General features: G+C 34.6%; 1 protein-coding gene across 5 annotated transcripts in view; it reads left to right on the top strand.

Annotated features, from left to right (window-relative positions):
* KCNT2 (potassium sodium-activated channel subfamily T member 2) overlaps window positions 1-13422 on the top strand; it is a 200633-nt gene extending 187211 nt beyond the window's left edge. For 3 of the 5 annotated variants that reach the window (XM_066238370.1, XM_066238398.1, XM_066238360.1), the window contains 3 exons: window positions 3943-4243; window positions 9903-9987; window positions 10914-13422. In XM_066238370.1, the coding sequence (XP_066094467.1) occupies window positions 3943-4243; window positions 9903-9987; window positions 10914-11022 (495 nt within the window). In that variant the 3' untranslated portion in view covers window positions 11023-13422. The remainder of the gene's footprint in view (window positions 1-3942; window positions 4244-9902; window positions 9988-10913) is intronic. The other 2 variants (XM_066238389.1, XM_066238380.1) reach the window with 2 other exon arrangements.
* Window positions 13423-14391: the final 969 nt, after the last annotated feature.

Raw genomic sequence — 14391 nt, 5'->3', positions numbered from 1 at the left:
TTTATGAATTCTGAGCTGTTCAAGGAAAAGAATATCAAAGACTGAATTCAATATATCAGATTATAAAATGTAACACATTAATTAAGCTAAAGTGTTATAAACACTCTATTTTCAAGTTAGTGCATTTATAGTTCCCTAATAGAATTTCAAATTAATTTCACCTGTTTGTCTTCAGATTATGTTTGTGCACTAATTCAATCATACGTGTTACCTGTATGGTGTAATTATTGGCTAATGTCTTTAAGTGTGGTGTTCCCCTTCCATGCAATCAGAAAGCTGACATGAAAATTTCATGCCTAGTCTTAGATTTAATTACCTCTTGGTTATTTTGGGTTTTCCAAGTTCCTTTCCCTTTATAGCCAGACTTGATTCTGACCTCTCAGACACACACCCACAGGTTTTCTTCAGTAACAACTCAGAATGTCTTCCATCAATAAGTCAGAGAGCCCTGCTTAAGTCTGTTATAATGGCTATAAAACTATCCTTAAGGGAGTCATGAATACAGATTACAAGCACCACTTTCAAGCTACTAGGAGAATTGATTTATTTTAAAATACCACTTTGTCCCACAGATCACTCAATAACCTATGACATGAGTAATTGTTCAATAAAAAAACTGAGAAGTTGAATTGAGTAAATTCTGTGTGTGTGTGTGTGTGTGCAAAATGTGGAAAAGAATCTTTGATATATTTTGTGAATCTGATGCTTTCCCCATTTCTGAAAAGAATGAAAGTAAATTAAGCTATTGAAGGCATAAGAAACATTTTCTCATTTATAAAGTATTCTCATGAAGAAATATTTTAGCCATTTTTTTCCCAACCATATTAAGTTTGATAAAAATATGGAAAATAATGTAAGTTTTCAAAACAATGTTTTAAATTTATTATGAAAATCGTTGTAGTCATATGAATTTTTTATCACCTTTTTAAACTATATTAATATGTTCCCAGAGCATTTCATATAAAGCATGTCTTAGTCCGTTCAGGCTGCTGTGACAAAACACCACACCCTGGGTGACTTAGAAACAACAGGAATTTATTGATCACAGTTTTAGAGGCTGGAAGTCTGATTTCAGGGTGCCAGCACAGTCATGTGGGGACCCTCTTTTAGTCACATACTCCTTTCTGCCTCACATGGCAGAAGGGGTTAGGGAGCCCCCTGGGGTTCTCTTCTAAGGGCACTAATCCCATTCATGAAGGCCCCACCCTCATGACTCAGTTACCTCCCAAAAACCCTACCTCCTAAAACCATCACCTTTTGGGGTTAGTATTTCAATGTAGAAACTTTGAGGGGTCACAGATACTAAGATCAGGTCATAATCATTTGCAAATATCTTTTTTTTTTCATTCTCACAAACATTAGTATAAAATTCAGATTTTTTATTTTTTTATTTTTACAGGGACAGAGAGAGAGTCAGATAGAGGGATACATAGGGACAGACAGACAGTAACGGAGATAGATGAGAAGCATCAATCATCAGTTTTTCGTTGTGACACCGTAGTTGTTCATTGATTGCTTTCTCATATGTGCCATGACTGCGGGCCTTCAGCAGGCTGAGTAAACCCCCGCTTGAGCCAGTGACCTTGGGTCCATGCTAGTGAGCTTTTTGCTCAAGCCAGATGAGCCCGTGCTCAAGCTGGCAACCCCCGGGTCTCAAACCTGGGTCCTTCCGCATCCCATTCCGACGCTCTATCCACTGCACCACCTCCTGGTCAGGCAAAATCCAGATTTTTAAATGAATAATTAATTACATTAGGTTTTGGACAATAACAGTAGAAAAGAAGTCAAACCAGCATCCCACCATTACTTATAGGAGTAACAAAGAATAATGCAAGGAAGTAGTACAGAACAATAAATCTCCACTTTTACTCATTCGGTATTGTTCATACATACTGAATATATACATAGGGTTTGGTTCATGTTATAAATGTATACTTGACATAACTAAGAAAAAGCACTCACAAAGACAAATAGTGTTTTATTCCCTACTTGGAAGAGAAGCAAATCTCTCTCTTTTATAATATTTATTAGTTTATGGATTCATGGCTTGAATCATAAGTGACATTATTCAAACATAATATTTTGAGTATTGGGTCTGACAAGTTTACTATATGTCCTTATATTAGTAGGAAATCAAACTATTACAGAAACTGGTGACTAGAATAGCCCCATCACATACATTTAAGATGGCAATTAACAAAACTCCTCCAGCCAAGTGTCTAACTGGGAATGAACCAGTATGTTTTCATTTTTGTTGCAAAGTACAAACTGAAACTACTGAGCAAAGATTGATATTCTAATTCTACACAGATGATAGCTATTACTCAAAGGGTTGTTACTTCACTTCCACAGAAGAGGAAGAGTTTCAGTATGTTATCAAGTAGGTGAGACTAGAGTAAGTTCAGATTTAGGATGGTACCCACCATTGCCACGACAGGTATTAAAATCATAATACTTCCAACTTAAAATATGATAGCTAAAGTCAGGTTTCCAAAATATTGTGATGGTATGTTCTCTTAGCATGAAGATGTGAAGGTTAAATACCTTGTTCTTGATATCATTCTGATGAAGTGCTAATTTGAAATAGGCAAGTAGGTGTATATATAGATATATATTAATTGAATTTAACTTTGGGATAATTTCATAGCCTGCCACTAGGTATTGTATGCAAGGCACTGACTGAGCCTCCGTGATTTATATTCATTTTTAAAGGATTTTATTGGCGCTCCTCCTGACCTTACTTAAATTGGTAATTTAAATTCTATTACTCTGAAAGCCGGCAACACGTGCATGTTAGAGGTGATGCTGAAACTCCCATCCTTCGATGGGAACTGGTCAGCAGATTCGTGAATGCTACCCTGGTAGCAGCCTACATCAGGAAGCGGGTCATTTGCATGTGCATGCTTTTAGAAAGTAAGACTTTCTGCTTTGATTGGCGTTGCATTTCATGTGACTTCCTGATAAGAAAAGCAACAATTTTTGACAGGACGTTTTTATTGATTAAGGGCCTCCAATCAAAGGAAAGCTTCTTATTTAAACATCAGATTTCCTAGTGAATCAATCAAAAAATGACTTTATCAGTTTGGTCATTGTTTTTCTTCCTATGGAGAAGAGCCTGGTTAGAATTTTTATTTGTGATTTTTAGAATACATTTGTGGGATAGTCATATTTACAACATATTTTTACTAAGGATACTTCCAACAGTTCCTGAAATATGTTTTAATATTCTAATCAGACAGCATTTGACATAGTGAATACTTTATGCATGAATTGAAAAGTATTTTTTGCTTTCTTTTGGGTCATATAAGGAAATGGAAAATTTCACATGTATGAAGTACATTCCAAAACCTTGTTTAGAAAGAGCAATAACTAAAAAGAAAAAACTTAAAAATATTATTAATTCCAAAAATAAAAGTTTTCATAATTTTATTTAAATTTTATGTGAAATATGTGTAGTAGATTTAGAAAAGTTCATATCATGGGCTTTATTTGAATAAAGTTTCAAAATACCTAGTTTTATTTTGTTTATGGTTTCAAACAACTCTATATTAATAGCCATTTGGTAAAATAACTCTTGTACAAAAAAATTAAGACCTTTGATAAAAACTTATATTGGAAGATGCAAAGATATTTTATCTGGTTTATATAGTTTCAAGAGAACCTATTTTAATAGTATTTTTTGTAACGGATAATTAGTATCAGTGAATATAATTTTGCTCTTTCTGTGAAAATGCTCATGATATATATAATTATATTCTAGTACTTGTTTGAAATGCTAGTAATTTTTTATACTCTAGTAATATTTTTTGCTAATTATATTAGCAACAAAGAATTACTAGAACCCCAGACTGAAATTATTCCTAAACTATCAAACCATATATATATATATATATATATATATATATATATATACACACACACACACACACATTTCCTTTACAGTCTCAGATATCAATCAGTGTGGAAGAATGGGAAGACACCAAAGATTACAAGGAGCAAGGTCATCACCGTGGCAACCACCATAACTCCACATCCAGTGACCAGTCCGACCACCCCTTGCTGAGGAGAAAGAGCATGCAGTGGGCCCGAAGACTGAGCAGAAAAGGTCCAAAACACTCTGGTAAAACAGCTGAGAAAATAACCCAGCAGCGACTGAACCTCTACAGGAGGTCAGAGAGACAAGAGCTCGCTGAACTTGTGAAAAATAGAATGAAACACTTGGGTCTTTCTACAGTGGGATATGGTATGCTCTCTCCAAGTATTGTATGCTATGGACTTGTGATTTCTGGCCATTAGTCTTTGTAAAGCTGGTTTTCGGTTAGTAAGTGGAGAATCACATTTTTGGTTCACAGGTCAATTTGAAGGGACACCTATCTAATCTCTTGCAGAAAATTATAACGACGACAATAAAATTAAAAGATGCAGCTCTCTAGGCACTGTGATGGATACCTAATGTGAATTATCTTCATTTTAATTTTCACAAAAACTTTTTCATTTTATATATAAGGATGTGAGTCAAATAATTTACTAATTCACTTGGTGGAGACTTCAGTCTGGTTCTGTCTGGCTCCGATGTCTAACACAAATACATACATGTACATACCACATCTTAGTCTAGGCCCTGGGATAAAATGAATTTGAGGCTTTGGCAAGTAACTAAGTGTACCAGCCCCAGAGATGCCAAGTGTTCCTAATGTTCCTACAGAATTTGTTTAGGTTTCTGTTTGTCTGGAAACAAAAAGTCGTCAAAAGCTTTCATTTAAAGCCCAAGTCCTGCTTGATCTTACACCGGCACATCTCAGTAACTGTTGGACTGCTATGTTGATCTGAGGCTACAAAATAGACCATTTGGCAGGGCTTAAATAAATAATGCAAAGATCCTTTTAAAATATATCACTTATTATTGCATACATTTTATTTAAAAAAGAAATTCAGTCCACTTAGAAGAAAACCAAATAATACGGGTTTTGTTTTCTTATATATGCCATTCGGGTAAACCGGAAGCCATGTAATGTCAGTATTACGCAGGTTAAAGAGAACGCATTACATATTTGCTCATCTTATCCTTATTATGAAAGTCTCCACTTGTAACAATGTGCATAGAAAGAAATTGTAATAATTGAGTTAGAGTTTAGAAAAAGTTAGCTCTGTTTTTTTTAAGAAGAAAAGAAAACATACTTACTGAGTTCCTACTCTTTGCTAGCAATAATGTTAGGTGATTTCTGTACCTTCATAATTTACAGAATAATTGTGGAACTAGTCAAACGTACTTTATGAAGATTTTTTTCAAACTCTAAACCACATTATAATGTGAATAATTACTCTTTTCTTCATGTCAATCACTGGCATGATTCTTCAACAATCTACTTAGAATGGCTTTCACACTCACTAAAAATTCGTCTAACCAGAGACAGATCCTTAATGATTAGCCCATAAAAACGACACATGTTTTTATTTATTTTTTATTTATTTTTATTTTTTGTTATTTTCTGAAGCTGGAAACAGGGAGGCAGTAAGACAGACTCTCACATGTGCCCGACTGGGATCCACCCGGCATGCCCACCAGGGGGCGATGCTCTGCTCATCCCGGGCGTCGCTTTGTCGCGACCAGAGCCACTCTAGCGCCTGGGGCAGAGGCCAAGAAGCCATCCCCAGTGCCCGGGCCATCTTTTGCTCCAATGGAGCCTCGGCTGCGGGAGGGGAAGAGAGAGACAGAGAGGAAGGAGAGGAGGAGGGGTGGAGAAGCAGATGGCACCTCTCCTGTGTGCCCTGGCTGGGAATCGAACCCTGGACTTCCGCACGCCAGGCCGACGCTCTACCACTGAGCCAACCGGCCAGGGCTCACACATGTTTTTAATAGTAGAAACTGGCAAACAAGTCTTCCTGATATGACTGCCGATTCAAGTACCAGCTGATTTTGTCAGGGACTGTTTTAAGTTTCATACTGTTAGTAAAAGAAGAAATACCAAGCAAAAAAAAGAAAGAAAAAAAAGAAATTCTTTTAAGTGAGAAAGAGGTAACTACCAGTTAGACACTGGCTTTGATTACATCCATCAGACAGCCTAGTTTCTTTGTAAACTAAGCTTACAGTTTGCCTGATGTGATGGATTAATTAACTAAGAACTTTTTTTTTTAATTAGCTCACAAGGTGACCTAATTTTTAGTCATTCTCTTCCTTATAGGAAAGAAATAAGCCAATTGAATAAGAGATTGTTACTCCCACCCATACCTATAACAGATATGGTGATGGTGGTGAGAGTAGTGATAGGAACACCATCACTTCTACTTTAAGACTCTTTTATAAATCATTGATCGTTTATCTATAAGTTTCCAACAACAAAAAATGCCTCCAAATTCTAATCAATAAGTCAGGCAAATTTTTCTGGCATGGAGTTATTCACAAATTTATTTTACAACTAGTTATCAAAAAGGGAGAAAGGTATTGTAGCTAAATATTTCTTCTGAATGTTTTGCAACATTAATTTTAGAGGAATAATAAAATTATCTAAGATCAGTCAAATGACTTCATTAACACTTTATTCAAAAGAAATCAACACCAAATTTCTAGTGTTGCTTTTGAAATATATTCTTTATCTTTCCCTATGCACATGAGTATAGAAATATTGATATTAAATCAATATATTCCCAGTTTAGATTCCCAAAAAAGGATTATTTTATATTACATGTTCAGAACTAATTCATTCTTACTAGGAGGCAGTCAGAAACAGAGAAGGTATATATGGGTTTGTTTTATGTTATTTTCATTCTGTATATAGAATGTTAATAGAAAAAAAACCCTCAAAGGTTTTCTTAATAAAGTAATGAAGCTTTCAAAAGGGGTAACTGCTGAGCCGATAATGATTTATCCTAAATGAAAATATTTCGGCAATACATTTTCCATATCTCCCTAAATTAAAACTATGCAATTTTGTTTCATGGAATTATATCATATCCTTTCTTCCCAGAACATTAATTTTTTAATGATATCAGTATTTTTACATAATTTATGACTATAGTTAATTGCATTTAAATATACATATATTTCATCTTTATGACTGGAAATTCAAATTTTATTTGTTGGCATATGTATAAGAAAATGTGGCCATATTATACAGGTTTTAGGTGCACAATTCCACATCATCTGCACACTGTATTGTGTGTTCACCACCCCAAGTCAAGTCTCCTCCATCACCATTTATGTGCCTGTACACTCCTCCCTTAAACACAATGTCACAAAGAGAAAAAGAGTGAGCTGTAGGAACCACCCAACCACGCAGCAGGGCAGAGCGCAAGCAGACCAGCATTCACGCTACAGCATGACGGACATGAATGAGAGAGAGAGAGTGGCATTGACCTCGGTCCCTTTTTACAATTTCTATTAACCCAACCCTGAGGAGAAGACAGGGAGGGGTGGATAAGGAAACTGGGAGTGATAAAGTCTCATCCTGCTGTTACCCATGTCTCCATATAAACCCTATGTAGTCACTGAACTGAGCTCATTAGCGAGACATTTGCTCCAGGTCTTGAAGTCTATGGAAACCTTAAAATTTTCAGACTGATAATAAAACTTGAGCTGGAAAAAATTATTGACATACTAATTCTATCCACTGCTGTAAAATTCTCAGTTTCCAGTGGTGGACAAACTCATTAGTCAACAAAGCCAAATATCAACAGTACTATGATCGAAATTTCTTTTGAGAGCCAAATTTTTTAAACTAAAACTATATAGGTAGGTACAATCCTTATCGAGATAGTGCCCGCACGTGGTGTTTTGTGGAAGAGCCGCAGTCAAGGGGCCAAAGAGCTGCATGTGGCTTGTGAGCTGCAGTTTGCCGACCAGGGATAGACAGTATTTATATATATTTGTAACAGGTAAACCAAGTCACCAATAGATTTTTTACTTCATCTCAGAACCAACAATGAGTACAATGTCATGTCCATAATCAAGGAGGAAAGTTAGGTATGAATATTGACTGAGAAGTTATGTTTTCTGCCTAATGCCACTGTTCAATAACATTCACTGTTTATAAAAGTAATTTCAGTAACGCCACTGTATATATAAGAATTTGAGTTGCACACAGACAAATGAGAAGGTTTTCTACTAGACCGACTGCATTGCAGAGTATTAGGTTTTAGTCTCCAGATCACACTAATAATTTCTGTTCCTTTGCACAGCGGTTGTGGAAATTTACAGGGGAGGATTTCACAACAAGCATATGTAAATTTCTTTCTTTAGGGAGAGATGACCCTGGTTCTCTCTTGTAGGTATGATATCTGGAGTTGGAATTGTACCTTATTTGGAGTAAGCCCATTTTAAATACTCATTGGAATGCCATCTCTAGAATTAGTCACTTACCCCTAGGTAAGACTGACAGGCTTAGCCAGTTAAAATATATGAGTCCCAGTTAGATAAGAATTTCAGATAAGCAACAAATAATGGTTTAGTATGAGTATGACACATACAATATATGGGACATATTTATGCTAAAAAATTGCTAGTTAGCTTATCTTAAATACAGATTTCACAGGACAGTCTCTATTTTGCCTGGCAATCCTATCCTGATACCAGAATACAATTCTTTATATCTACCTCGGAGATATATGCAACCAAATCTATCTCTTTATTTGACTGTTAATTTGTTGACCTGGTGATTATCATAGTTTTACTGACACACATAGGTGGGTTTAATAATAGTGCAGTTATCTGCCCTATAAGATAAGAAGTTTCATTTAAAGATTTAAAAGCAGTGCACATCTGGGTATCAATTGGATATATAATTAAAATTATTGTCTTTCTTTTTCAAGTGATAGATGTTTAGTTAGATGAACACAGTGGAGGACAATAGTTTGTAAAAATAATATATACTTTCTAGTGCAGAGAATGACCAGGGCCAGCTACAGTGGCCTGTAAAATATCTTTGCTTTAATTGTACACAGTTATGTGAGTATTGATAGGTCTCTATGGGCATGGAATGCATTCTTGAGTTTTTGGATCAAAGTGCAAAATTTAGTACCTCTTTCAGAAGCCATCTTGTCAACAACTCAAGTAGCTAGGAGGCTACTATGGCTCTAGAGCAGGAATTTGAAAATACTCTCACAGACTAAGAACTTTACCCTGGGGGATTCATGCTATTGAAGCATGTTTTCACATGGCTGTACATTTACTACCATAGCTTTGGCAGCTGAACACTTCTGACCCCAAAGCTGTTTGCTTTTTCAGTGTGCCTATATCATGCCAAATCAGTGCCCTGCATTTGATGCCTGACAATGACATCACAGTGAACTGACATGATTAAAATGACACGGTGGGACACTTTCTTTGAAACTTACAGTTCAGTTCTGTTCCATGGATCCTCTGCATTCCGCAACACCAGCGGGATGGCTATTGCGTAATAAAGTCGATCATATTTAGGACCCTCAAGCTTTCTAGATACATTTTTGGTGAGTTTTCTAAGCACAATGTCATTCGGTGATTTTTTTTCGCAGAATTTCCCATATGAATATTTCTTCCAGGGATGGCCGTATAGACCCACAATATTTTTGTTTTATAATTGATAAAGCCTAATAATCAAGTTGACATCTTGTTTAGCTGTTTCTTGCATAGAAATATTTATACTTTTTTTCAGTGTGAAACTCCAAAGGATAGGAGAGAACTATGGTGTTCCGAACAGAATTAGATACATTACTTGTTATCACAGATTAGAGCAAAAAATGAGGATCTATCAGACATTTCCAATGACAGTGCTTTGAAAACTGTTACATGCATAATCCTACTGTGGGCAAAACTATAGCATGTTCCTGTTGGTTTGAAGCTCTACAGTTTGAAGATAAGATGCTCTGTAATATTCCCTGTACTTTTCTGTAAGTCACAATAACACACTTGGCTTTTATTTATCTTGTAGATGAAATGAACGATCATCAGAGTATCCTGTCCTATATCCTGATTAACCCATCTCCAGACACGAGACTAGAGCTGAATGATGTTGTGTAAGTGGACCTTCCATCTCACACAAGGCATTTACTTTTAAAAAACCACCAATATATCTATTTTTAATATTTTTATCCCCACCAGTAAAGCACCTAGGATTCTTGGGATATATCTATCTAAGTCTGATTTTTGTGCTCCATACACAAATGCTTTTTGTGTATTTCTGTGTGCAATGCTATAAAAATAGTGCAGGATTCTAGAGGCATAAAAGAAGGAGGTAGCAGCATGGATTTTGTATTCTGTGAGCTAGCCTATATTTCTGGAAATAGAGAAACCATGGAAGTAAGAAGAGAACCGCTGTAAAGAAAACCTGAAATATCTCACACTGTCTAGTTCTACAGACATGGCATTTCTTTCTGTCATAAAGAAAAGGGCAATATGGATGGGTCTTGAGAATACCATGCTAAGTGAATAAGTCAGACGGAAAAGGACAGAAGCTATATGTTCTCACTCACATGTGGGAGGTAAAGCAGAAAATAACAAACAAACAAACCAAACTTGTAGACAAAGATGACAGTATGGTGGGGGGAAGGAGGGTAAAGAGTATAAGGGATTTCAAATATATGGTGATGGAAGGAGACTAGACTTTGGATGGTAAATACACAATGCAATATACAGATAATGTATCATAGAATTGTGTACCTTAAATTTGTATAATGTTACTGATCAATGTTACCCCAATAAAATTAATTGAATAAAATGATATGATTAAATAAAAATTGAAGTAAAAAATATAATATAAGTTCTGCAGAATTGTACAGGCCATCCAAAGAGTGAGTCCCTTGGCTAACATTGTCAATAGTGACACCTAGCTTTAGATGACCTAAAAACTGAACACACTTGGAAGTAGTGATCTCAAGTGTCAATGTGAACCAGGGTTGTGGTTATTGACTCTACAGATATTGGGTTTGTTTTCTCTTCGCAGATACTTAATCCGCCCAGATCCACTGGCTTACCTTCCAAACAGTGAGCCTAGCCAAAATAGCATTTGCAATGCTACCTGTCCAGACTCTCGGGAGGAAACTCAGCTTTGATAACACAAAAATAATGGACTTGTTTTTCCTACAAGGATCTTGCTTTGAATGAACTCTAGATCTTCGAGGCAAAAAGAAAAGAAAAGAAAAGAAAAAAGTGTGGCTGGCATGAAATAATCTAGATGGAAATATGTATAAATCTCTCATATTTAAAAAACTATTCTCTTAGATGTATAGATTATTTTGAAACTTAACATACTACTTATCAGTATTCCCACTATTAATATTTGGAAGACATCAATGGGATGATTTTGAAAACTAAATTAAAACATACAATTACAAATATGATGTTTAATTCTTTGACAATAATCCCAACTATATGAAGTCAATTTTAAAAAATTATGTTTTTATGAAAGTATACTAAAAATGCAGCTATATTTGGTGTATCACAATGGACATAGAAAATTATAGCTCACCTTAAAAATTAAATGTGTCATATTTGAAGTTGCTCTTTTATAAAATTGAGCTCATCATAGACTTCTCATGTTCTCTACACAAAGATTAGCAAACAAGATTAACAAACAAACTTGTTGGCTGACATTTTGGTAAGCATTACAGTTTGCTTTAGAATATAAATCTTTAAGTCATCTTAACCTGTTTTTGTTGCCTTTTCATATGATACCATATCTATTTTAGAATTTGAGATGCTCATAGCGTGTTTTATTACACCAAAGAAACCAAAATGAATAAATAGAATCTCAAGAACCTGAACTTTTTGCTAACTTTATGTCTGACCCTCATTGTATGCCAAGAAATGTTTTCTAAAAAGAAAATGTTGATTGTTCTAAAAAAATGCTTAACATAGAAACATAATTAAAACATATTTTTGTTGACTTAACTTTATCCAAGAATTGAAATGTTAATGAAAATATGCAGTGGTTTTCATTGGACTACTGAGCTTCAACATTTTTTATGTATCTGTATAAACTTTTTAATAAGAAAGGTAATTTAAAGTAAAAAAATTATACTTCTTTTGGAATACAAAGACATTTGAAAAATTAAAAGTCCTCTTTTATGCCTTTAGTATTGAAATAATTACACACAAAAATTGAAATTTAAAAAAATTTATTTAATTTTGAAAAATTATATACAATAACCCTATGTTTGAACATTGTGAGGGAAAAGTATATAAATATAGGTAGTTTTGCCATTTAAATTTAATATAAGTTGTGCAGAATTTGACAGTTGTAAATTAAATATAAATTGACCTCAGCGACACCAATACTTTGGTCTGTATTTCTGGATTCCCCTTCAGAGAGAGAAAGCAGAGAGTCAGAGTACAGTTGCCAATTAGGTGGAATGTGTTAAGGTAGAGGGAAACATTGGTAAATTTAAAAAATTAATTTTCTTCTAATTTTGTATTTTACTTTATAGCTGAGTATGACATTGAGTTTTAGTTCAACAGGAAAAAAAAGATATTTAAGACTTGAAAGAGACATTTTATTTCCTTTTTTTTTTTCTTGTTAAAGATGTGGGCCAAATTGAAAGAAAAAAAGTAGTAGGGTTGAAAACATAGAGAAACCTTAACAGTCCTCATATAATTCTATGGAGATAAAAATGTAAAACATAGAAAGTAAAATTATAGATTATAGCCATTGTATATTTTGTCATGGAGAATGAAATTCCTATTTGCTGTTGGTTTGTTTTGTTTTGTTTGTACTTTACCTTACTCAGTTTGGAATAACAAAAACACCAAGAATTTCCTCAACAACAAGGAGAGCCTATCTTTAATTTTCTTTAATCAGAAAGTGACATTGAATTTATAACAAGTTGCTTAAAACCAGAAGCATGCCTTAAAACAAAGATTGTATGTATAGGCATATATATGTTAGAAACACATGGGAAAGTTATTTGACAAACATATATATATCAACATATAAATTATTCAAACTAAATGCAGAATCAAAGTAATATACATAATGGAAAACAAGAATGAATTCACTGAACCTGTTCATATTTTCACATCAGTAGTTAAGAATGATGTTTCTTTGAGTGGCCATTTCTTCATTACAGTTGATTTTAGGAATAAATATAAGGTTTTTGAATCTTCTATTTCCTCACACGAGCTCAAGTACAGTATTTTTACATTAGGATGGTTGTCAAGACTAGGATTTTAAGTTAGCACATGACTATATTTCCTATAAAACTAAAATTTTTGTTTCATAAATTTTACAATAATTATTTTTGATTATGAACATTAGTCCAAATTTACTTTTTGACACAATTCATACAGCTTGCTATATTAAGGTAGCTTATTTGCCTTTAGTTATTTAAAGAATAAAAATATGCTTATAAAAATGTTTTAACAAACTGTTACCTTTTTAAAATACTTACACTTGCACATGAAAATAAAACACAAAGTCAATAATAGTCCTTGTAACCCTAAGGGAATTGGTTCCACTTACTGTCTACATAACATTTTGCTACCAGTTCCATTGAATTGCTTTAAAATAAATAATAAAATTATTTCCAATGAAGAAAAGTCTTGGTTTTTGGGTTTTGTTTTTTTTTGTGTGTTTTTTTTTTGCCAAAGTGTTCATTGTTTGGACAGATTATGTTTTGAAAGGACAACCTCATTTGTCGCTTTGCTATTTCAAAACCAGAATAAACATGATGGTGATCTCATTAAAAAAAACAAACCCAAACATCACTAAACTGTTACTGAATCACTTCTTAACTAATAGGGTCTGAATAACTGTGTGGAGGGAAGGAGGAGGGAGGAAGGCAGACAGAGGGTGGAGATCCCGAGAGACCTCGAACAAAGGGAAGGGCAGGAAAGTAGAGACAAAAAGGAAGGAAGAGCCTGACCTGTGGTGGTGTAGTGGATAAAGCGTCGACCTGGAACACTGAGGTCGCCGGTTTGAAACCCCAGATCTGCCTGGTCAAGGCACATATGGGAGTTGATGCTTCCTGCTCCTCCTCCCCTTCTCATTCTCTCTCTTTCTCTTTCTAAAAATGAATAAATAAGATCTAAAAATAAATAAAAAGCTCTATTTTAAAAAAAAGAAGGAAGAAAAGGCAGAAAAAAACTAATGTGGGTTCCAGAAGAGAAATACACACATACACACACACACACACATATGTATATGTATATATATTGCAAAACAAAGGATAATGATCCAATACACTAATTTCAAGACCAGAAAAGTGCTGGTCAGAGAAAAGTAGAATTTAAAGTCAAGGTAAACTTCTGGTTTCAGGAAAATGGAGTAGATGCTTCTCCCCATATTCCTCCTGCTATGACAGTGAGAAACCTTAGCTATTCTGTGTCCAGTGTGCATAAGAGGACTTGGACAAGTGGAGAGAAGGACACTGGACCAAGGAGCTGGGACCTGACCAACAGTATGGTGGTGACTTCCCCGGGTGTTT

This window comes from Saccopteryx bilineata, chromosome 1 (genome assembly GCF_036850765.1).
Source record: "Saccopteryx bilineata isolate mSacBil1 chromosome 1, mSacBil1_pri_phased_curated, whole genome shotgun sequence".
NCBI lineage: Eukaryota > Metazoa > Chordata > Mammalia > Chiroptera > Emballonuridae > Saccopteryx > Saccopteryx bilineata.
The sequence above is the reverse complement of the archived record's forward strand: the minus strand, read 5'-3'. Positions and strand labels throughout refer to the sequence as shown.